At 43.6% G+C, this 25,049-nt stretch overlaps 1 protein-coding gene across 3 annotated transcripts in view; it reads right to left on the minus strand.

Annotated features, from left to right (window-relative positions):
- ATP8A2 (ATPase phospholipid transporting 8A2) overlaps positions 1-25,049 on the minus strand; it is a 700,434-nt gene that overhangs the window by 592,680 nt on the left and 82,705 nt on the right. For 2 of the 3 annotated variants that reach the window (XM_080660784.1, XM_080660782.1), the window contains exon 2: positions 3,665-3,809. In XM_080660784.1, the coding sequence (XP_080516910.1) occupies positions 3,665-3,809 (145 nt within the window). Of the gene's footprint in view, positions 1-3,664; positions 3,810-8,359; positions 8,408-25,049 lie in introns of all 3 variants that reach the window. The other variant, XM_080660783.1, reaches the window with a different exon arrangement.

Genomic DNA, 25,049 nt, shown 5'->3' on the forward strand with positions numbered 1-25,049 from the left:
TAAATCCCTTAATAAACTATAAGTCACATCACCATTAGCAATTCCTATTTAAATACACAATTGAGGTGAAACAAATATTCAAAAGCCATTTTACAGAACAGCAGGGGGCACATTTTAATTTCTTGGATCCTATTCAGTACATTCTAAAATTTATGCTCATAGTATAAGTGATGAGCTCAAAAATTCTATAAATTTTAATATTTACTACATGTCAATTAATTCAATTATTCACTTACACAATGCTTTAAATAGAATAATTTATATCTACCTACTTTATTCCTAGCCAATCTGTACATACCATATTGATTTCTCCCCACTTCAAACAAGTACAAATCAAACTGTAAAACAGGTAGCCACTTGAAAGCTCTCTGATTAATAATAAAATCAATCTCAAAAATCAGCTTTGAGTCTTGGTTACAAACAGATTGTGAGGCCCCTTTTTCAAATCTCCATTTTCCATGGAAACTAGAGAATTTAGAAAAAAACAAATACCTTTATTTCATTCTCCCAACTTTAAGTATGCACAAATGGATACCAAAATTAAATAGGAACTAAGCAAAATATTACTAAAGTATTTTTAAAATATTTTATGGAAATATTCTATAGTTAAAAAAAGAAAAGTGACTCTTCAATTCCATATCCTTATACAGTATAAATCTTTTTACAAAGAAATTTTAGTTTACTTTTTAAATATATTTTTATTGATTTCAGAGAGAGAAGGAGAAGGAGAGAGATAGAAACATCAATGATGAGAGAGAATCATTGATTAGCTGCCTCCTATATGCCCCCTACTGAGTATCGAGCCTGCAACCTGGGCATGTGCCCTTGACCAGAATCGAACCCGGGACCCTTCAGTCTGCAGGCCGATGCTCTATCCACTGAGCCAAACCAGCTAGGGTGAAATTTTATGTTTTTAAAAGTCATTCAATAGAAATATATATTAGAAGGTATAAGGAAATGGAACTATATTGGCAGTGCAGGATTCTAAATGATTTCAAATATTTTCACACAAAGTTGTATGGCCATCACCCCAAATGAAACTTGACACACATTACCAGTCATTCCCCCTTACCCAGCCCTAGGAACCACTAAACTATCTTCCGTCTCAATAGATTTGCCTCTTCTGGGTATTTCTTATAAATGGAATCATATAAAAGCACACCTTGTTTTAATGCACTTTGCTTTATTACATTCCACAGATGTTATTTTTTTACTAATTGAAGACAAGAACCTCCACCAGCAAAAAGATTAGGACTCATTTTATTGTAATACTTAATCACTTATAGTGGTAGTCCAGAATGAACCCACAAAATCTCCTGGGTATGCCTGTATTATGAGGCCTTTTGTTACTGGCTTCTTTCACTTAGCATGTTTTCAAGGTTCACCCATGTCACAGCATATATCACTACTTAATTCCTTTTATGGTCAAACTAGAGGCCCAATGCACGAAATTTGTGAACTGGGGGGAGGGGGGGGTGTCCCTCAGCCAGCCTGCACCCTCTCCAATCTGGGACCCAGACATCCCTCTCACAATCCAGGACTGCTGGCTCCCAACTCCTCGCCTGCCTGCCTTCCTGATTGCCCCTATCCCAGGGGTGGGCAAACTTTTTGACTCGAGGGCCACAATGGGTTCTTAAACTGGACCGGAGGGCCGGAACAAAAGCATGGATGGAGTGTTTGTGTGAACTAATATAAATTCAAAGTAAAGGAGTAGAGGAGAGAGCAAGAGAACCGGATAGAACAGCTGGATCCGGCCCGTGGGCAGTAGTTTGCCCAAGGCTGCCCTAACCGCTTCTGCCTGCCAGCCTGATCACCCCCTAACCACTCCCCTGCCAGCCTGATCGATGCCTAACTGCTCCCCTGCCGGCCTGATCGCCCCCAACTGCCCTCCCCTGCAGGCCTGGTCGCCCCTAACTGCTCTCCCCTGCTGGCCATCTTGTGACCACATGGGGGCGGCCATCTTGTGTGAAGGCATGACAGTCAATTTGCATATTACCTCTTTATTATACAGGATAATATCCACATTGTATTCATTTGTTCATCAGTTGATAGACATTTTAATTGTTTCTACTTTTTTACTATTATGAACAATGCTGCTATGAACATTTTTGAACATTTGTGTACAGTTTTTGTGTGGACATGTTTTCATTTTCTCTTCGTTATTTAAACCTAGAAGTAGAATTACTGGATCATATGGCAACTTTACATTTAACCTTTTGAGGAACTGCCAAACTGTTATCCAAAGTAGCTACACCATATTTCATTCCCAGCAGCAATGTACGAAGATTCCAATTTCTCCATATCCTCATCAACAGTTGTTATTGTCTTTTTGGTTAGAGCTATCCTAGTGTGTGAAATGGTAACTCATTGTGGCTGATGCTCCGTATGTTAAACCAAGCTCATTCTTTATTTGAATTTGGCCTCAGCTATTCTTCTAAGCTACACTTTTAAGTATACAATATGTCCCAATGATCATTCTTAAAACCCAAAATAAAGCCTAACATTCACTTAATAAATGAAGGTATCATGTCCATGTAATATGAACCATTATTCTATTCCAAATCCTACCAAGTTACATTAATGTCCAACAGCCAGTTGTTTCTAAATAAAGATGTCAAGCTAAGCAGCCTATACAAGTGCTACTGCTATAGTGCAATACTTGAAACATATAACAATAGCAAAGTTTTAGCCAGAGCTGTCTAGAAATAACACTGAATTGGAATTCAGGTTTGTCAATAATCTATGTGTAACCTGACCAATCACTTAACTTCTCTACACCTGAACTTGGTATTCTGAGCCACCCGCAGAAAGAACTACATCCTTTGAAGTCACTCCCAGAGATAATGTTATCTAAGCCTGAAAATTTAATGAAATTTTAAAACGTATTAACACCCATGCCTAATGACCTAGCTGTCCACAGCAGAAAGAATTTGAACCATAGTAGTCAGACAGGCTGGGTTCTATTTCCAGTTCTGCCATTCAGTGGCTATATGACCATAGATGCATTATTTAACACCTTGCTATCTCGGTTTCCTGATCTTATTGTAATAATGCCTTCTTCAGGAGGTTATGAGGATTTATAAAGCTAGTATAGCTAAAGCATCTGACACAGTGGGCAGCAAATAGTAGACACATGCTAGCTTCCATTCATCTTTCTGCTAACTCTGGGCAAAGTTTCCCAGCAAATAAAGACCTCTTAACAAATGTCCTGGACCATTTAGAGTTGTATGTGAGTCCTTCTGACCTGTGGGATTCCTTTATAAAGCAGATCCCCACATTATGGTCTGTATATTGCTAAGAAGAGTTATCAACTGTATTAAAACAGGATTTGGGGTGTGGGCAGTGGTTTTTGGGAGGGAGCTCAGGGATGAAAAATATGACACCTCATTTTGAATAAAAACTTTCTTGGGACTCACATTGCCTAAGCAAGGAATAGAGGCAACGGAGAGAAAAGTAAAGCCTAAATACATATGACCCCACTGGAAAAGCGGGTGTAGACTGCAGGCTCTAGGGGGAGGAAAAGGGGGAGAGAAGTGTAAGGGGCTGGAGGAAGCAGACTCGGGTGGGGGTTGGCTAGGTGCGTGGTAAAGCTAACAAGAGGAAGGTGAGCCTCATCCCAGCTGTGAATTCACTGCTTCTTGGTCTCTCAGCTGCCTTCTCTTACCTGATCTGGTTGTCACGGAATTTGTTGAGATGCGATTGGTTGAGGTAAATGGTGCGGGCTGGTGTCTCCAGCTGGTCTCCAACAGACGTGGTCCGGGACATCTCATCATCTGCCTTTTTATAGCCCGAAGAAGGACGAACAGGTCCTGCAGAGATGAGGCGCAGGCAGAAAACACAGCACAAAGAAGTCACACCAGGCAAGAGCAGCCGCGAGCCAGGCTGTGCGCTGGCGGGCGGGGTCCAGAGGGGAAAGGATGCTTGGGGCGATGCAGGGCCCGCCCTTATATCTTGGCTCCCCCTGGAGACCCGCCGCGCAGCTGCTCTCGACTCCTCCCCGCCCCCTCCTGGTGCTCCACCCTCGCCACTGTCCCTTGGGGCCAAGGAGGCAGCTCTCCGCCGGTGGGCGCCCCGCTGCGCTGCCGCCCAGCCTGGCCCCTCCAGCGCTCGCTCCCTTGCTCTCTCCCCTCCGCCTGGCTGCAACCCGCGTGGCAGGTGCTGGCGAGAGGTGCTGCTGCCGACTGCTAGGGAGGAGGGCAGAGGCCCGAGCCTGCTGCCTGGGGAGTTCCCTCTCAGACCCAGGGTTTGAGCGCCGGCACTAGGTTTTCTTGGCTTCTTGGATTGTGTGTAGGAACAAAAAGACAGACGGCAGCAAAGGGGATGTGCCTTGCATTCAGTTACCACAGGAAGGGGTGGCGAAAGGAGATATCTCTGTGATCTAAAAATGAAATTCCCAACCTCGGTGTGAAGGGCTTGCTCCATGGTTGTCTCGAATCAACCAGCTGCTGTTCTCTCCCCAGACGTGCCTGACAACCTGAGTGAAGTAGCTTTATCAATCCGTTTACCGACAGATGCCTGATCTTTCATTTCATTGCTCAAGTTACTGTTTCAAGTGGTTAAGACAATGAAAGTCTACCTTCTTAAGATTTAATTTCAGTCCTAGAATCAAGCACCTCTCCCTGTGCTCAACCTTCCCATACCCTTAAGGAAATATCAGTAAGGAGACTAATGATATACCCATTACTAAAACTGCTACATACAGGCGCACACAGATTATTTAGCCACATCTCCAGCTACAAAGCAGTATCCCTCAGTGGAAGGGACCACCCACCTCAGGAGCTGACTTTCGGGGAGGAGTGCCTGAAGTAAAGGGTCACAGAAAAATGCCCTCCAGATGAAGCCTTCCCCCTTCCCTTAAATATACACTGAGTGGCCAGATTATTATGATCTCTGAACACATAATAATCTGGCCACTCAGTGAGTGTGTATGTGTGTGTGTGTGTGTGTGTGTATAACATTAGAGGCCCAGTGCATGAATTCATGCATGGGTGGAGTCCGGCCAGCCTGGCCAAAGGGAGGGGACATGGGTGGTTGGCCGGCCTGCCTGCTGGTCAAACTCCTGGTGGAGGGGACAATTTGCATATTAGCCTTTTATTTTATAGGATATACACTGAGTGGCCAGATTATTATGCATTCAGAGATCATAATAATCTGGCCACTCAGTGTATATTTGCTCTAATATCTGCCATGCTTTCCACCTACTAAAGAAATACATGCTGCATATTATTAAAGAAACTGACAACTCGTTTCAATAAACATCCACTTCGAAGCTACAAAGAATGTTCATTGACAGAGAAACATTTTGAAACAAAAAGTTTGGGCTACTTAAGTGTGTCATCTTTTTAAAGTGATGATAATCGCATTGTAATCCTTAGTGTAAGAGGGGCACAACCACAACATAAAATTGGTTACTGAGAGCTGACATACTGTCCTGAATAGTGTTCACAGCCGGATCCCTGGTCCCAGGCCAGGTGTGAATCCACAGCACCCTGCCTGTCCCTTGTTCCAGGACGCCGCCCTCCCGTCCTGCCTTCCTCCCCTCCAGCCTTCCATTCTCTGGGGTCCCTCTGGCTCCATAGGACACTGCTCAGCCCTCTGCTTATAGATAAGAGGCAGCAAGAGTTCCTACTTCAATACTGGCTGGCCCGCCGGCTCTGGCTCTCAGACTTTAATCAGAGGAGGCTGGTTTCTAAAGCATTGGCTGTTTTAAGGCAAATGGGGAATGTCTTTGAAACGAGCGTATATGAAAGTACTGCTTTTCTCTCTGCCCACTTATCCTGCTTCATTTTTTCCACAGTGTTTATCATCATTACCTGACATTACTTATTTATGGTTTTCCCATGGCTAAGAGCAGAAGCTCCAGGGGGCAGGGACATGTTTTTTTTTAGTTGGTTGGTTTTTTCAATCCTCTCTCGAGGATATTTTTTCCATTGATATTTTAAAGAGAGTGGAAAGGAGGGAGAGGAGGGGGGAGAGAGAGAGACATCTATGTGAGACAGACACATCAATTGGCTGCTTCCCACTCCAGCCCTGACCGGGACCAGGGATTGAACCTGCAATGGAGGTATGTGCCCTTGGCCAGGAATTGAACCCACGACCCTTCAGTCTGTGGGCCAATGGTCTAACCACTGAGCAACTCAGCCAGGCTAACAGGGACATGTTTTGTTCACTGCAGTGACCTCAGCACTTGGACCAGTGCCTGGCACATAATGAGTACTCATATGTGCTTGAATAAGCCATTTTTACCCAAGTCTTATAAAGGGTCGCTTTGAACCCTCCAGGCAGAGATGCAGTGATATGCACAGAGGGCTCAAACTCCATTTTCCTCTAGTGTCAAAAAGGTTCACTGGGAGACTGTGCTCACTTACTAGCTCTCAACTCCGGCTGCACATATTGTCACCGAGAGAGTTCCCACAAGTCACTGGTTCCTGACCCAACCCTAATAGGTTCTGTTTAGTTTTGTTTTTAAAGCTACTTAAGTGATACTAATGGACAGTCACAGTTGAGAATCACTTGTTAGATGCTGCTGGGAACACAAAAACAAAAGATCTGGCTCCTGCTCTCCACAATGTTAACTAGTATAACCATGGTTGCCAGTGTGCCTCAGTTTAGGACCAAGTGACTAAGAGTGGGTTTGAACATGCTGAGGATGGTCAGAGGTCAGCAGCATTTTTGTGCTTGGAGTGGGGTCAGAAGGCAAGTACAGATAGAAGAGCTTTAAAGTAGGGGGATAGTTTACTAGTACATTAGGAGAGAGGAGGGCATTGTAGGGAAGGGCCAGAAAAGCATAAGCAGGGCTCAATACACAAAATGCATTAGGGGCCAATTAAAAAACAAAGGAAAACCAGCACTAGAGGACCAGATTAGAAACGAGTAGAAAGGAAGCTCAGAAAAACATAGCCCATACCCAGACTGTGGATGACTTAAATAACCCAGGGAAAAAGCTTGAACTTCATCCTAAAGGTCACATGCAGCCACAGGTGGTTTCTAAGCAGGAGAGAGATGTACCTAGTAGTGATGTACAAGTATAAGAAAAAGAGGGGAGAATCTACATAATAAAAGCCTAAGCGACCATTACAGAGGAACGACCTGAATGACCTGTCACTATGATGCACACTGACCACCAGGGGGCAGATGATCGACACAGGAGCTGCACCCTGGTGGTCAGTGCACTCCCACAAAGGAGTGCCACTCAGCCAGAAGCTGGGCTCACCACTGGCGAACGCAGCTGCCATGGCGGAGCCTCTCCCAACTCTGCGGCAGTAGGCGCAGCAGGCCAGGATGAGCCTGAGCAGCACGGCGCCTGGCCCCGATTCAAGCTCCTCCCTGGCCACCTGCCACTTGGATCACTGCTACATCCCCCGAGGGGTCCCGGACTGTGAGAGGGCGCAGGCCGGGCTGAGTGACCCGCTTTCCCCAGTACACGAATTTTGTGCACCAGGCCTCTAGTTTATAGATAAGGAGATCGGGTAAAAAATTAACTCTACAGCCCTGGCCGGTTTGGCTCGGTGGATAGAGAGTTGGCCTGCAGACTGAAGGGTCCCAGGTTTGATTCTAGTCAAGGGCATGTACCTTGGTTGCGGGCACATCCCCAGTAGGAGGCGTGCAGGAGGCAGCTGATCGATGTTTCTCTCTCATCGATGTTTCTAACTCTCTATCCCTCTCCCTTCCTCTCTGTAAAAAAATCAATAAAATATATTTTTTAAAAAATGAACTCTACAATTTAGAAGATGATAAAAGCATGAATTAAATGGAAAACAGAAAAAAGCATGATCATGAGAAACATCTCAAAAGAAAATGCTGCAAGATCTTTTTTTTAGATTGAATGAGAAAAGAAAAAACAATAGTTCATTGGGACTTGAAGAGGAAAAAACTGGTACATGCATACACACACAAAAAGCATCACTGATAGAAATAAGAATGGAAACCATAGTTTTTTCAAATAAGGATTTAAATGCTTCATAATAAATATTGGGCGGAAAAAATATTGAAACAAGCAATTAGTGATGACAAACATAAGGTAAATAATGCATCAGGCCAGCTCATCTTTCTATATTAACAGAGCCAGACCTTACATTGTATTCTTGATAGAAATAGTTATAGTTGCCCCACTAAGACTCAGATAACTTTATTCTACATCAACGGCCTCATCCTGACCCAACCCTACTTTAGAGACAAACATTAATATTTTCAAAATAACACAAATTTGTTGCAATGCATTGCCTAGGAAGACACTATTCCATATATAGCAAAACACATTATGACTAAGGCTTCAAATTCAGACTCAGGAGATGAATCGTGAGTTAACACATTTTGAAAATACCACCGTACAAAATGAGAGTATATGCTTACAACTCACCATATAAGCAAGTACAGTGTCAGCAGATAGTGAGAGTTCAATAAATACCTATTGAGAAAGAAACCAAAGTGAAAGGAAAGAATAAAGAGAAACAAGAGTTGGTAAATGGACTAACACTAGGTTTGTTGTAAAGTGGAAATGCAGAAAGACAGCTGACAGCCAAGGCCATGAGGGCCTAGCAGCCATTTCTACACAGGAGCCTCTTACACAAACTGAACTTCATGGAGAAGCCTGCATTAAACTTGCCTGCCTCTGCTCTAAACTACCTGCCTGCATTGTTTCTGCCCTCTGAGCCAGCCCTTATAAAGGAGTTCCTGGAATCCTATTTCAACCAATAGGCCTGAGCTTTCCCCCATCCATTCGAAGCTGCATAGCCCCGCCAACCACAGTGGCTCTATTCTGACCAATCAGGACAGTTCTGTTTGAATCAATCAAACTGCAAGGATTTGGAGTCCTCATTTGCACCAGGACAGACCAATCAGGGACCAGGGGTGGGGACTTCTGTCTGCATAAGCCAGCTCCCCTCTGACTCTGGGAGTGCACTTTCCCTTTCTACCCCAGACTAAAGAGTGTTTCCCCAGCTGAGCTGAAACTCCGAAGATGTCTTACTGGAGCAGAGCAGAGCAGATCACTGTAGGCCAGAGCAGACTAGACCAGAGTGGCACAGAATGGAGCAGACGAAAGCACAGCACAGTGCAAAGCAGGAGGGTAAGGAACAGAGCAGAGCAAATCATTGAGGAGCACAGCAGAGCAGTTAAGCTGTAGAGGGGCCTGGCCCTAGGGCTGCCACACAGCCAGCCATGCTGTATCACAATTGAGCTGTTCGGCACTAAAGTTTCCTTCTTCACTGTGCACCAAATTGAGGATTCCTGTTGGCATGAAATTGGTGCCAACAACCATCAGAGGGCAATGCTAATGAGGTGACTCATTGTGGGCCCCTAGACCAGTGGTTGGCAAACTCATTAGTCAACAGAGCCAAATATCAACAGTACAACAATTGAAATTTCTTTTGAGAGCCAAATTTTTTAAACTTAAACTTCTTCTAACGCCACTTCTTCAAAATAGAGTCGCCCAGGCCGTGGTATTTTGTGGAAGAGCCACACTCAAGGGGCCAAAGAGCTGCATGTGGCTCGCGAGCCGCAGTTTGCCGACCACGGCCCTAGACCTTTTTAGAAGGGGGCTGACCATGCCAGGAAAGCTAACCATGAGATTAGAAGGTTTGGGTTTGAGCCAGTTGATATCAGACTGACTTCCTGACTCTGGGGAGGGTAGGAGATTGAGTTCAATCATGTGGCCAATGATCCAATTAATAATGACTATATAATGAAACTCCAATAAAAACTATGGACACCAAAGCTCAGGTGACATATCCTGAAGACATGCAAGTTTCACATGTGAAATCCTCCAAGACCTGGCCTTAAGTGTCTCTCCATTTATCTGGTCCTGATTTGTATCCTTTATGATACAACTGTAATCACAAGTATAGTACTTTTCTGAGTTCTTGGAGTTATTCTAGTTTATTATTTAAATTAATAAAAATACTGAAAAAGAATAAAAATATTGAAGGCATGGCTCTCTGTTCCTCCTGTTCGTCAGACAGCTGTATCTTCCTGAACAGTGCCAGCCACAACCCTGAGACACGATGGTGAAGGTCAAAGTGAATGGATTTGGCCATATTGGGCACCTGGTCACCCGGGCTGTTTTTAATTCTGGCAAACTGGATGTTCAATGACCCCTTCATTGGCCTCAGCTACATGGTCTGCGTGTTCCAGTATGATTCTACTCATGGCAAATTCAAAGGCACAGTCAAGGCTGAGAACAGGAAACTTGTCATCAATGGAAAGTCCATCTCCATCTTCCAGGAGCGAGATCCCACCAACATCAGATGGGGTGATGCTGGTGCTGAGTATGTTGTGAAATCCACTGGTGTCTTCACTACCATGGAAAAGGATGGAACTAACTTGAAGGGTGGAGCCAAGAGGGTCATCATTTCTGCCCCTTTTGTGGATGCCCCCATGTTTGTGATGGGTGTGAACCATGACAAGTTTGACAACTCCCTCAAGATTGTCAACAATGCCTCCTGCGCCACCAAATGCTTGACCCCTTGGGCCAAGGTCACCCATGACATCTTTGGCATCATGGAGGAACCCATGAGCACAGTCCATGTCATCACTGTCACCCAGAAGACTGTGGATAACCCCTCTGGAAAGCTGTGATGGATGGCTAAGAGGCTTCCCAGGACATCATCCCTGCTTCTACTGATGCTGCCAAGGCTGTAGGCAAAGTCATCCCTGAGCTGAATGGAAAGCTCACTGGCATGGCCATCTGTGTCCCCACCCTCAATGTGTAGTTTGTGGATCTGACCTGCTGACCAGCGAAAGCTGCCAATTACAGTGACATCAAGAAGGTAGTGAAGCAGACATCAGAGGGCCCTCTCAAGGGCATACTGAAGATCATGTTGTCTCCTGTGACAGTGACACCCACTCCTCCACTTTTGATGCTGGGGCTAGCATTGCCCTCAATGACCACTTTGTGAAGCTCATTTCTTGATATGACAATGAATTTGGCTACAGCACAGGGTGGTGGACCTTATGGTCCACATGGCCTCCAAGGAATAAGAGCCCCCTGGACCACCAGCCCTGAGAGGAAGAGAGGCCCTCAGCTGCTGGGGAGCACTTGCCCCAAATCGATCCCTCAATACACTGAGAACCTACTGACCTCCACAGTTTCCATCCCAGACCCCCTGAAGAAGGAGAGAGACTTAGGTAGCCCTACCTTATCATGCACCATCAATAAAGTTTACTGTATCAGCTCCAAAATTGAGGGAGTAATGGAAACCCTTGAATTTGTAGCCAGTTGGTCATAAGTGTGGGTGGCCTAGGAACCCCAGAGCTTGCACCTGGTGTCTGAAGTGAGGGCAGTTTTGTAGAGAACTGTGCCCTGAACCTGTAAAGTTGGACTTAACTCTGGGTAGTTAGCATTAGAATTGCATTGCAGATATTACTCTGTGAACTCTAGAATGACAGAGCCAAAAGGAAAACCTTATTAACAATCACAAGAGTATATTAAGTCAATTGAAAGATAGAAGTCAGAGCTGCAGAAACTTGAATCTGATTCTCCTTCCACTAGAACAGGCTCCTTCTGTGAGCTTCAGCGAGTCAGCTACATCTGAGCTTGGTTTCTTCATGCTCAAAATAGAAATCGATTCTGTAAATCAAGGGTTGGCAAACTTTTTCTGTAGAGTCAAGTAATAAATATTTTAGGCTTTGGGCCACATGCAATCTCTCTCTCTCTCTCTCTCTCTCTCTCTCTATTATTTGCTTGTTTGTTTGTCTAAACACATAAGTCTTAAAATATAGAAACCATTTCTTACTCACAGGCCAGATCTAGCCCATCCATAGGCCATAGTTTGCTGGCTTCTTCTTTCACAATTAACAACCAGATTATATCCCAACTCCCACCTCAAGAAAATATTGGATTAAAAATGTCTTCAAATCAATAAGATATGACATAAAATTCCTAGAAAATATGTGTTCAGAAGTTGGTTATATGATTTTCCTAATTTATTTAAGTACAAAAAGTATGTTAGATAGTTTCCTCCTTGCACTCAGAAAATTTTGCAGGGAAACAGTATAACCCATCATGGAGCTTTGTGACAAGAGGCATATGTACATGCACATGCACACACACACACACACACACACACACACACACACAGACTTTCAAGCTCAACTCTGGTGTCTACCTGGCACTTATGTTTCATAATCCTTCAGAACACAGGCACAGACAGTCCAGTGGCTGGGCAAGCACTTGGGCTATTTCTTCTAATCAAACACACACGATGACAATGCTGTACAAATGCAAAATGTGATTATGCTAGCCCTGGAAGACACGATTTGGAGGTCTTTTCTGGACCCCCACCTTGCACAAAACACAGTCACCATAGGTGTGAATAAGAAGACAAAGAAACTAAGAAAGGGTCTGAAAAAGCAGCTATATTGAAATAAAGCTGCACATGTTTCAAATTATCTAGCTACCTAAGTCAAACAAGTTACCATAAGAAGAAATTTTTAAGCTATAATATCTGAAATTAATTGTGCTAGAACAGTGCATGTTGGCATCTTAGTTGGCCTCAGTAACTGTGACAATGAGATAAGCTTTCTGATTTGAATTTTACTATCACTTCTTCTTTTCAATCAGTTTTGAAAAAGTTATCTTAAGCAAAAGTTTAAAAGTCAAAAACAAATGATCTAAACAACTTAATCTGTTTTATAGGAAGATAAAAATTACTAAAGTCAATCACCCAATAAAGAATTCTTTGTATCTACAGGAAATATGCAACAATTAATCCTCAACAGAACCTTGTTCTAGGTAACGCATTGGCCTAATTCAGTACTCTCACCATCCCCACTATTATGGGTGTACACATTGGTCACATGGCTGATCCCTTAAGTGAAAAATTCAGACTTACAATAAATACAAAGCTACCGAATTCTATGAAACCCACAAACACCTGATGTTAACATTGGTAATACAATGAACTCATCACAGCTACCATACCAGATGTGACAATGAACTCAAGTCTAATCCAAAGTCATAATCCCACCCCCAACTTGATGAAAGGTAAGAACAAATCTCTTAATCGTCCTGACCCAAGTACTAATATGCTCTTCTGATAAGTATTAGATATAGCTAACAAAGATACTATAAGCTTTACTAAAGATTCTATTAGTGTATTAACTCATATGGCTGTAGTTGTCAAATGAAAAGGTTACAGTACCAAAGAGTAATTGTTAAATATCTAAACACTAGAAGATTCATGCTAGAATGGGCTTTCCTATCCCTGGCTGCCAGGACCGCCTTTCCACTCCGGCCCAGCCCCTTCTGCTCCGGCCCCGCCTTCCCACACTGCTCTGGGGTCCTGAGAGATGGGGGTGGGGCAGAACGCCTGTGTCCTCGCCATGGCAATGATGCAAGCATCCCACCCCTGTCATTCGGAGCCTGTGTATGCAAATTAACCGCCATCTTTGTTGGCTGGTGGCGTAGCAGAGGTACGGTCGATTTACATGTTTTTCTATTATTAGGTAAGATCAGCTACTACAATACCCCAAAGCATACATAACCCTCTTTTCATCACAAGTCATTTTTCCCATGTTGGCCAGGTAGTTTAGTTGGTTAGAGGGTCATCTCCATAAACCAAAGTTGCAGGTTTGATCCCTGGTCATACAAGAATCAACTAATGAATGAGTAAATAAGTAGAATAACAAACTCATGTTTCTCTCTATATATCTCTCTCTCAAAATTAATAAACAAAAAAAATTTTTAAGGAGAGTCCTTTTTCCCAAATGTCTCTGTATTTACTCACTTTATATTCCAACAAGCAATTCTTTTAACTAGCCCACTTATAAGACTCAATTTTGTGTTTCATATCACAAGGGCCACCCATGTCCACCATTTCCTTCTAACCATATTATTCCTATAACTTGTAATTCTAAATCAAATCCCATAATTTCCTTGCACACACACACACAAATTACTTACATATTGCATTAAGTAACCCAAAGAACTTTTCCTATTGTGTGTCACAGTTAATATTGAAAAGGATCCTATATAATAAAGAGGTAATATGCAAATTGACCCTCACACCCTTGCACAAGATGGCTCCCCCCATGTGGTCAAAGATGGTCGCCCCATGTGGTCAAAGATGGCCACCACAAGATGGCTGGCAGGGGAGGGTAGTTGTGGGCGATCAGGCCAGCAGGGGAGGGCAGTTAGAGGCAACCTGGCCAGCAGGGGAGGGAGGGCAGTTGGGGGAGACCAGGCCTGCAGGGGAGGGAGGGAAGTTGGGGGGGGCCAGGCCTGCAGGGGAGGGCAGTTGGGGGCAATCGGGCCAGCAGGGGAGCACTTATGCATCTATCAGGCTGGCAGGGGAGTGGTTAGGGGTGATCAGGCTGGCAGGCAGAAGCGGTTAGGGGCAATCAGGCAGGCAGACAGGCGAGCAGTCCTGGATTGTTAGTCGGACATCCCCTGAGGGGTCCCAGATTAGAGAGGGTGCAGGCTGAGCTGAGGGACACCCTCCCCAGTGCACGAATTTTGTGCACCGGGACTCTAGTTTATTATATTAAGGTTGCTCTAAAATTTTTATCATTGAGAGAAATTGTATGGCAAGGATCCTGACTATTACCCAAACCAGTAGAAACATCCAGACTACAGTAATGTACAGCAATGAATAACCAAAAGCTCATTATTTCATTTATAGTTATCTAGAGTGCATTAAAATGGGGATTTGTAAACTTTCAACACTTATACTGTGATTTGTGTGCAAGTAAATTTTTAATAGGAAGAACAATGTTGATTAAAGAACAAGCAGAAACTAACACTATGCTATCATGTGTGGATAGCCACTAGCCACATATGACTACTGGAATGTGGCTAGTCAGAATTGATATATGCTGTGAGTATAAAATATACACTCCAATTTGATGATTTAGAATTTTAAAAGTATAAAATTGCTAAGTGAAATAAGCCAGTCAGAGAAAGATAAGTATCACATGATCTCACTCATATGTGGAATCTAATGAACAAAATTAATTAATGAATAAAATAGATCCAAAGACATAGAAGCATGAGACAGACTGATGAATTTAAGAGAGAAGTCGGAGGTTGGAGTGGGAGGGGAGTGATTAACTTGGGAAATTATGTGCATACATGTATAACCCATGGACACAGATAATAGAGTAGTGTAGGCCTGGGAGGAGCAGGTACAGGTGGAGGGGATCAATGGGAAAAAAGACCACAAACAAACAAAGGGGACATCTGTAATACTTCCAATAATAAAGATAAATTTTAAAAATAAATAAAAGTATAAACTGTCTTAATAATTTTTATATTTATTACATGTTGAAATATTTGGTATATACAAATATTAAATGAAATATACTATTAAAGTACAAATATGCTCACATTATATGTCTATTTGGCAGCACTGGATTAACAGTTATAACTTCATTATTAATAATTATCTTACCCCTCATCTGCTTCTTACCTGTTGACATCCCCCACAGCCCTCCCACTCCTCATTAAATGTACAGCTTGTATCTAAAGAAGAAAAAGTAATTTCAATACCAGCTGCAGGAACATTTAACAGGGAAGATGGACCTTACCCAAATCACTGCATCCTTAGCTGTATTCACTCCACCTAGCCATAACTTAGCCCTCTGGCAAAATCTCCATCCAGCTGTGATTTAGGAAACAAATGTCTATAGAGAAATCCAAAAGAATAAATTAAAGTTTTTCACTAAAATCAAGTTTTCTTATAAAAGAACTTTAGTCCTGCCTTAGAGTTAAATAGATATTTAATTTATCCTTGTTTCTAATAAGATTAACAAACTAGAGAGAAACCAAGATGGCCGCATAGGTAAACACCTAAACTGCTGCCTCGCACAACAATTTCAAAACTACAATTAAAAGACAAAATGGACATCATCCAGAACCACAGGAAGGCTGGCTGAGTGGAAATTCTACAACTAGAAGAAAAGAGAAAAGCACACTGAGACTCAGAGGAGCTGCAGAGGCAGAGGTACAGAGATGCACACGCAGAGAGGACTGGCAACTGAGTACGCAGATGGCTTTCTCAAGCGGGAGGGAGACAAAAGCTCCTGACTGCGCTGAACTCCAGTTCTGGGCAAGACTCTGGGGACCCAGACTCATTCAGGGAGAAACTGGGCTGTCGGGCAGCGGGTGAAACTCGAGGGCAGCTTTCTCTAAGAGGTGCTTGCAGCGATTACTGTGGGACACTGAGACCCAGGGGCCTCTTAGGGCAGGGCTGACGGGAAGCCAATGCTGTCTGCTCTGCCCTGAGACTCCGCCCCATCCAAGCTGAGCACAGAGGCTTTTGCAAGTCTTTTCTCATAAGGGTGTCTCCAGCACAGAAGTTCTCCCAGCATAGACACAGTTGATCCTCACAGCCAATTGGCCTGGAGGTCAATTCCTCCCAGCAATACCAACAACAATCAAGACTTAACTACAACAAGACTGTACACACAGCCCACAAAGGGGTGCACCAAGAGTGTCCAACTCAGGTAACTGGGGAGGCTGAGCCACTGGGCCTTATAGGACACCTAGCACACAAAGCCACTCTATCAACTCAGGGAAGCAGCCAAAATGTGTAGACAAAGAAACAGGTCACAAATGAAAGAAATGGAGGAAAGCAAACGACTGGATATAGAGTTCAAAACCACAGTTTTAAGGTTTTTCAATAATTTTCTAGAAAAGGCCAATAAATTTAGTGAGACCCTCGAGGAAATGAAAAAGGACCAACTAGAAATTAAGCATACACTAACTGAAATAAAAAATAATATACAGAGATCCAATAACAGACAAGAGGATTGCAAGAATCAAGTCAAAGATGTGAAATACAAAGAAGCAAAAAACACCCAACCAGAAAAGCAAAAAGAAAAAGAATCCAAAAATATGAAGTTAGTGTAAGGAGCCTCTGGGACAACTTCACGCGTACCAACATCAGAATTACGGGGGTGCCAGAAGAAGAGAGAGAGCAAGATACTGAAAACCTATTGGAAGACATAATGACCAAAAACTTCCCCCACCTGGTGAAAGAAATAGACTTACAAGTCCAGGAAGCGCACAGAACCCCAAACAAAAGGAATCCAAAGAGGACCACACCAAGACACATCATAATTAAAATGCTAAGAGCAAAAGTCAAAGAGAGAATCTTAAAAGCAGCAAGAGAAAAACAGTTAATTACCTACAAGGGAGCACCCATACGATTGTCAGCTGATTTCTCAACAGAAACTATACAGGCCAGACAGAAGTGGCAAGAAATATTCAAAGTGATGAATAGCAAGAACCTACAACCAAGATTACTCTACCCAGCAAAGCTATCATTCAGACTTGAAGGTCAGATAAAGAGCTTCACAGATAAGAAAAAGCTAAAAGAGTTCATCACCGCCAAACAAGTATTATATGAAATGCTGAAAGGTATTCTTTAAGAAGAGGAAGAAGAAGAAAAAGGTAAAGATAAAAATTATGAACAACAAATACAGATCTATCAACAAGTGAATCTAAAAATCAAGTGAATAAAAAATCTGATGAACAGAATAAACTGGTGAATATAATAGAATCAGGGGCATAGAAAGGGAGTGGACTGACAATTCTGGGGGAAAGGGGTTTAGGGGGTGCAGGAAGAGACTGGACAAAAATTGTACACCTATGGATGAGGACACTGTGGGGTGGGGGGTAAGGGCAGAGGGTGGGGTGGGAACCGGGTGGAGGGGAGCTATGGGGGAGAAAAAGAGAAACAATTGTAATAATCTGCACAATGAAGATTTATTAAATAAATAAATAAAAAGATAAACAAACTAGATTCACCCCTGCCTCTGATTAGACACAAACAGAGGGGGGTGGGGAATTGCTACAGTCAGTGACACTAGTCACAGTCAGATGTGACAGCTCACAGCAAGAAAGGGCACACACAAGCACAACAATCCTTGAGGTCATAAATTAGAGAGAGCATACAGCCCTCAAACCCAGCAACAGACAGCCCTAAGTAAACACAAAATAATCAGTTATGTTCACACTAGAGGCCTGGTGCACGGACTTGTACACCAGTGGGGTCCCTCAGCTTAGCCTGTAGGATCGGGCCGAAACCAGTTCTCTGACATCCCCCGAGGGATCCATCCAGGGCGTGTCTAGCCCATCTCGCTCAGTCCTGATTGGCCAGACCCCAGCAGCAAGCTAACCTATAGGTCGGAGCATCTACCCCCTGGTGGTCAGTGCACTTCATAGCAAGTAGTTGAGCGGCCTTAGCATATCAATAGCATATTACACTTTGATTGGTTGAACAGCTGACCAGAGGACCAGATACTTAGCATATTAGGCTCTTATTATATAGGATTGCCTTTTTTGAGTCATTAAAGTTTTGTATAACTCCCTGGCTGGGTGGCTCAGTTGGTTAGAGAGTTGTCCCATGCACCAAAAGGGTTGCAGGTTTCATTCCCTGTAAGGGCACATACCTAAGTTGCTGGTTCGATCCCTGGTTGGGGCAAGTATGGGAAGCAGCCAATTGATGTTTTTCTCTCACATCGATGTTTCTCTCTCTCTCTCTTCCTTTCTCTCTCTCTCTCTCAAAATCCTATATAATAAAAGAGTAATATGCAAATTAACCATCACTCCGCTACACCCACCAGCCACGCCCACCAGTCAATCAGGAGCAAATATGCAAATAAACCCAACCAAGATGGCTACAGCCACAGAGAGCAGGAGGGAGGCTTGGGTTTCCCCTGCAATGGAGGAAGCCAAGCTTTCCGCCTGCCCTTGCCAGCCTAGGTCTCCACTCAATGCTACAAAGTTTCAATGATAGAAGATACATAAATCCAAACAGAAATGGCGGCAGCCACAGAGCTGGAAAGAGCAGGAGGCTAGGGTTGCCCCCGGTGATGGAGGAAGCCAAGCTTTCCACACACCCTGGCCGGCCCAGGCCTCCGCTTAAGGCTACAAAGTTTCAATTATAGAAGATACATAAATCCCAACAGAAATGGCTGCTGCCACGGGAGCAAGCAGAAGGCTTGGCTCCACTCCAGGCTACAAAGTTTCAATTGTAGAAGATAAATAAACCCCAGATACCAGGGCCTCCACTTGGGTCACCAGGGGGCGTGGCCAGCCTGGAAACCACCACAGGCCCCTTGCCCAGGCCGCCCCACGCCCCAAGGGAACCCCCACCCTGATCCAGGACACCCTTCAGGGCAAACCAGCTGGCCCCCACCCGTGCACCAGGCCTCTATCTTATCTAATAAAAGAGTAATATGCAGATTGACCATCACTCCAACACACAAGATGGCTGCCCCCATGTGGTCAAAGATCCTGCCCCCATGTGGACACAAGATGGCCACCACAAGATGGCCAGCAGGGGAGGGCAGTTGGGAGGGACAAGGCCTGCAAGGGAGGGCAGTTGGGGGTGATCAAGCCTGCAGGGGAGGGCAGTTAGGGGTGACCAAGCCGGCAGAGGAGGGAAGTTGGGGGCAACCAGGCCTGCAGGGAAAGGCAGTTGGGAGGGACCCAGGCCTGCAGGGGAGAGCAGTTGGGGGGAACCAGGCCTGCAGGGGAGGGCAGTTAAGGGTGACCATGCCTGCAGGGGAGGGCAGTTAGGGGTGACCAGGCCTGCAGGGAGGGCAGTTAGGGGCAAACAGGCTGGCAAGGGAGCAGTTAGGCATCAATCAGGCTGGCAGGGGAGTGGTTAGGGGGTGATCAGGCTGGCAGGCAGAAGCAGTTAGGGGCAATCAGGAAGGCAGGCAGGCGAGCAGTTGGGAGCCAGCAGTCCTGGATTGTGAGAGGGATGTCCGACTGCCCGTTTAGGCCCGATCCCACTGGGATCGGGCCTAAACGGGCAGTCGGACATCCCTCGAGGGGTCCCAGATTAGAGAGGGTGCAGGCTGGGCTGAGGGACACTCCCCTCCCCTGTGCACGAATTTCATGCATCGGGCCTCTAGTTAATAAAATAAAATAAAAAGTTTTTATAACATTTTCTGAGGGGTCCCCAAAATAGCTTTGCTCCAAGTTATTTTTAATTCAAAAGTTTCCTATTATGTTTTGGTAAATTAACATTTAATTTATCAAAACTACATTTTTACGCATCAACCTTAAATATGAATTTAGTATCTACTGATCAAGCTAAAGAAGGTATTTGCTGTTTTAAATACTTGGGATCTTCTTGGAAATATAAAATATCTAAAACAATATAGTGTATCTTAAAGACATCTGTGTCTGTGAATGCTTTTATAGCTGGTGAATTGATACTACATACTTAATACAAACTTAAATAGGATAGCAATCTTTTTAAAATATATATATGTTTTTATTGATTTTAGAGAGAGAGGAAAGAAGAAGGAGGGAGACAAAGAGAGAAACATCTATCAGCTGCCTCCCACATGCCCCCTTCTTGGGATTGAGCCAGCAACCGGGGCATGTCCCCTGACCGGAAAGACAACCTTTTTTTATAAACACACTATATTGATATTTGATTTACACAAAAATACCATAACTATAAAAACCAATCATAAGTTTTTAAGGAGAAAAAAGCACCTAAATAGAATTGAATTATTTTAGTAAAGAAAAAAATCAAGATGATACTTTATAGCACCTAAAGAATAAAGTATAACATCATCCTACTGTACTTTTAGCCCTTGATCGTGGGAAGATGCCAGAGGTATGCAGGCAGCAGTCACCTATTTTTCCATTCCACGTGTCACAATGATCTCTTGTGTGACTAACATTGAGTGAGGTTATAAACTTCCATTCTCGATAAGTTCTCCAGCTAAAACCAATGGACTTCCTTATATTCATGAAGATTGCTTATAGCAAAGGATATCTTGTCCTTTTAAACAACATTAGGATTTTGAAAACTGAACCCAGCATGATACCTGTGTTTTTGGTATGAGGTGAGTTTCCACTACTGTAATAACAACCCAAGTTAGATGATATCCAAGCAACTGGCTCCCTCAAACTGTTTCATGGTAAGCCTAGAAAGTCTCAGCTTAGTTTAAAAGGCAAAAAAACACACCACAATAAAAAAGGAAATATACATTGAAATGAGATTATCTTACTTTGAAAATTGACAGTTTAAAATACACAAATTGGGTTTTCTGTTTCAGACCATAATGGGTATAAGGAGGTCCAGACTAGCATGCTTTCACTATAACAATTAGAAATATGGACAAAATAGAGTAACAATTTGTTTTTAAATCAAACAACAGGCAGTATGGAAAAGTAACCTGGAGAGAAAAGAAATAAACAAGGTGTACCCTATGGTCATATCATCTTTCTACCTGAAAACAATTTCTGGGCAAAACTGCAATGAGGAGGGAACCTCCCCCTCCAAAAAACCTGGCAGTCTCACCAAATTGAGGTGACAGAGATCTCAGTATGAGGGGGCTGAAATGCTAAGAATTTATAGAGCAAGAACTGAGAAGGGGAGCTATGCAAAACATAAGCTCCAGAAATTTGCATAGGTACCACCATGGATCTTTGGCTAAATTCCAATCTCATGGCTAAATGGCAAAACTCATCAAGGACAGAAAAAGAATAATTACCAAGGAACAGTAAGAGCAACAATTTCCAGAGTTCACACAAAGCCAGGAAATTGTTCAAGTTCCCATGACCCAAAGAGACTTCATTAACTACACTGGGAACCATGCCTTAGCTGTGGGACTAAAATAGACCTATAGGAAAGGCTACTCTAGACCCAACACATAATAGCTTAAAAACTAGCCTCAGTAGGATTCAACTAAGCTACAACTAAATAAGCCAGAACAAAGTCCAAAACTCCTGACAGGAATTAACAAAAGCAAACACTCAATCCACAATGTATGGCATTCAATCAACAACTATTAGACATGAAAAGAAACAGAAAACCCATATGAAATGGATGATCCTTAACCAGGAAAAACATTAGGTGATAGGAAGATCCATAACTTAAGAGATGTGTAATTACTAGCCAAGGATGTTAAAATAACTAATATTAGTAGATTTGATATGTTCAAGGAGTCACAGGGAGGAAAAGAATATTAAAAAGAAATAGAAGACATAAAAAAGAAGCAAATGGAATTTCTAGAGATGAAAACTAGAATACCTAAAATGAAAACGATACTGGGTGGGATTAAAAGTATATTGGGATGGAAGAAAAAATGGCAGCTGAATAGGCAGATGTGTCGTGCACCTCATTCCAGGGCCAGACTAGAAATACAACTAATATCAAAGAACATCCACCCGGAATTAACAAATTAGGCCCAGCTGAGGAGGCAACTTAGGGCAAGTGTGGACAAATGGGACCACATGCTAACCTGACAAGCTCAGGGAAGGCCTGCATGGCATCTTACAAACTCAAAGACCTAAAGGAATCACAAAGGATGGTCTGAAATTAAACTTTAACTAAAAGCAGTTATGGTGGGTAGTCACCTCCTAGGCCAGTATCTTCCCTGACAAGGTCAATCTTTACCTTAACTGAGCTTATTGTCTTTTTACATCTATAATAACATATCATTGAAATGTTAGGGTAACTGTAACTTCCCTTTTTTTCCAGACACCTCAGGGCACAACCAAATGCCCTGGACACCAGGACGGATACCACAAATTCCTTCATTGTTATTGTTATCATGTTAATCATTGACGGTTCACTATCCTATACCCACCTAAGTAAAAGAAGTGTCTATCACTTTACTTTTCATCCAATCCCAGAGGTTTCCCGCTTTGCTTTCTCCCACCTCTCTAAACTATCACCAATGAATTTCATGTAACCCACCTATATCTCCTTCTTTGATTGCAATGTATAAAAATAGGTGGAAAACCGCCATTCTCTGTAGCATTATTACCAATCCATTGAGATTCTGCTTCCCAGCAATTGTCGACAGTTTGGTTCAAATAAACTCACAAAAATTCTTTACAGGTTTGATTGTTTTTACATTAACACAAAGAAGGACAGAAGACACCTGGAGACCAGTAGGAAGGGTGGCCAGGGCTCGAGAGGCAGAAAAGGAAGCCGCATTACAGGAGGATCAATTTCCTCAGAAAAACAGAAGCCTGGCCAAGGGCCAAGGCTACGCACCAGAGCCATGACCCTTGGTGGCAGGTGTAACATGCAACTGTGAAAAGGAAAAGCCGCAGGGCTGCTTGCTGCCAGGTAGTCTGGACTGAGACCACATCCGCAAAAGGCTGCACCAGGAAAGGTGGCCCCAACAAAAGGCTGCACCCAGAGGGGAAAGCAGTGTGATGCTGGGGGGAGAGAAAGCCGAGGTTTCTTTGTAGTTTTTGTTTTGTTTTTGTTTTTATTCTCTAAACCCAGAACACAGGACTTTTCAGTTGTATTCACTTTAGGCTTTGGCACAGGGAGGGAGGCACAGACTTGAGGTTCCTAAGGAGAGGCTGGGGAGGGAAGCAGGGCAGGGAGACGTGGCCAAGAGTTCTGTATTGGGACCTTCTTAGGCTTCCAAACCTAAAAGACCAGTTCTCCCCAGAGGAGCCTTTCCCTCTCAGTAGCCTCAGGGTAGGTGATACAGCCTGCCACACCTTGCATTTTGAGCTGTACAGAGGAAACAAAGGCAGAGGGCACGATTGCTTACGGGTCTGTATAGTCCCAAGGAGCCCTCAGTGACTGGATTGGAAGAGGGGGCTTCCGCCCTGCTAGTCTGGGATCCAGACTGATAAAAACTCCAGGTTGTCAGCCAACCCCATTGATCTCCATAGAAGGATCTCTGACCAACCAAGGCCAGAGAATTATTTTGGGCCACTTGCGGAGGAATAACTCTGGGACAGGAAAAAACACACATCTCATTCCCTGAAAGCAAACCAGCACCAACCCCACCTAAATCCTTGTCAGAAACAGATGCTTGAGTGACTAAGATTGACAGCTGGCAGACAGGCAAAAAGGGCAGATTGGCCCTGCCTGCTTGCAGCCAAGGCCTGTGGAGAAGACACAAGCAGAGGACTGGTGGATCGCTCAGAGCTTCAAGCAGGTGCTAAAAGCCAAAGGCAGTGCCTGACAGTGGACAGGACTAAGTACCTAAGAGGAACCCAGAATTGGCAGACAGAAGAATGGGCTCCTAAACCAGCTCCCATGAGGCACTAAAACTCGGCTGAAGTAAACAACCGTTACTTTTTAATTTCATTTCATTTTTTGCACCTTTTTCTTCCTCTCTTCTTTTCCTCCCATTTTTCTTCTCCTTTCTCTGTTTTAGTTTTTCTCTTTCCTTCCTTTCCCCCCGTTTAAAAAAATTGATCTTTATCTACTTTATTGATGTATCATTATTCCAGTCCAGGGGTGGGCAAACTTTTTGACTCGAGGGCCACAATGGGTTCCTAAACTGGACCGGAGGGCCGGAACAAAAGCATGGATGGAGTGTTTGTGTGAACTAATATAAATTCAAAGTAAAGGAGCGGAGGGGAGAGCAAGAGAACCCTCCGCTCTTTCAGCTCCGCGGGCCGGATAGAATAGCTGAACGGGCCGGATCCGGCCCACGGGCCGTAGTTTGCCCACGGCTGTTCTAGTCTGTTGATTTATTCATATATCTAATTTCCTCTTCCCCGCTCCTTCTCCATTTCCCCTTCTCTTTTCTTTTTCTTCACTACTCAATTTTTCTTTCTCTCTCCTCTTGCTCTTGCTTCTAATTTTTTAACTTGTTCACTTCCTAAATTTAGGCCTATCTGCTCTCTCCTCTATTCTCCTTTCAAAAAAATTTTTTCTTCTTCTTGTATTTTCATTTCTTTTCTCCCCCCTCTATTCTAAACCATGGGGCTAACCCTATTCCTCCAATTTCTCAACCTTATTTTATTTATTTAAGCTCTGCATCTACAGAGCCTGTCCCACCCCCCACCCCCCCCCCCACACACACACACACTTTTTCTGAGTGTTTTTGTTTGTGCTTTTCAGTTTGTTTGTTTTGTTGTGTTTTCTCCCCATATTCTTTCTTTTCTCTCTCTATCATTCTTGCTCTATTTTCTCTTTCCTAATTCTCTCTTCTTTAGTGGTAACTTTTGTTTGGATTATAGGTATCTTGTGAACATTTGTGTTCTGTTCCTTCTGTGTCATGTGTTGTCATGTTGTATTTTGTGCTGTTTGGTCAGCACGTCCATAATGACTGGCACAACATTGTACGGCACGAGCCACATAATCAGACACCCTGAG

The sequence above is a fragment of the Plecotus auritus genome (assembly GCF_963455305.1).
Source record: "Plecotus auritus genome assembly, chromosome: 3".
In the NCBI taxonomy this organism is placed as follows: Eukaryota; Metazoa; Chordata; class Mammalia; order Chiroptera; family Vespertilionidae; genus Plecotus; species Plecotus auritus.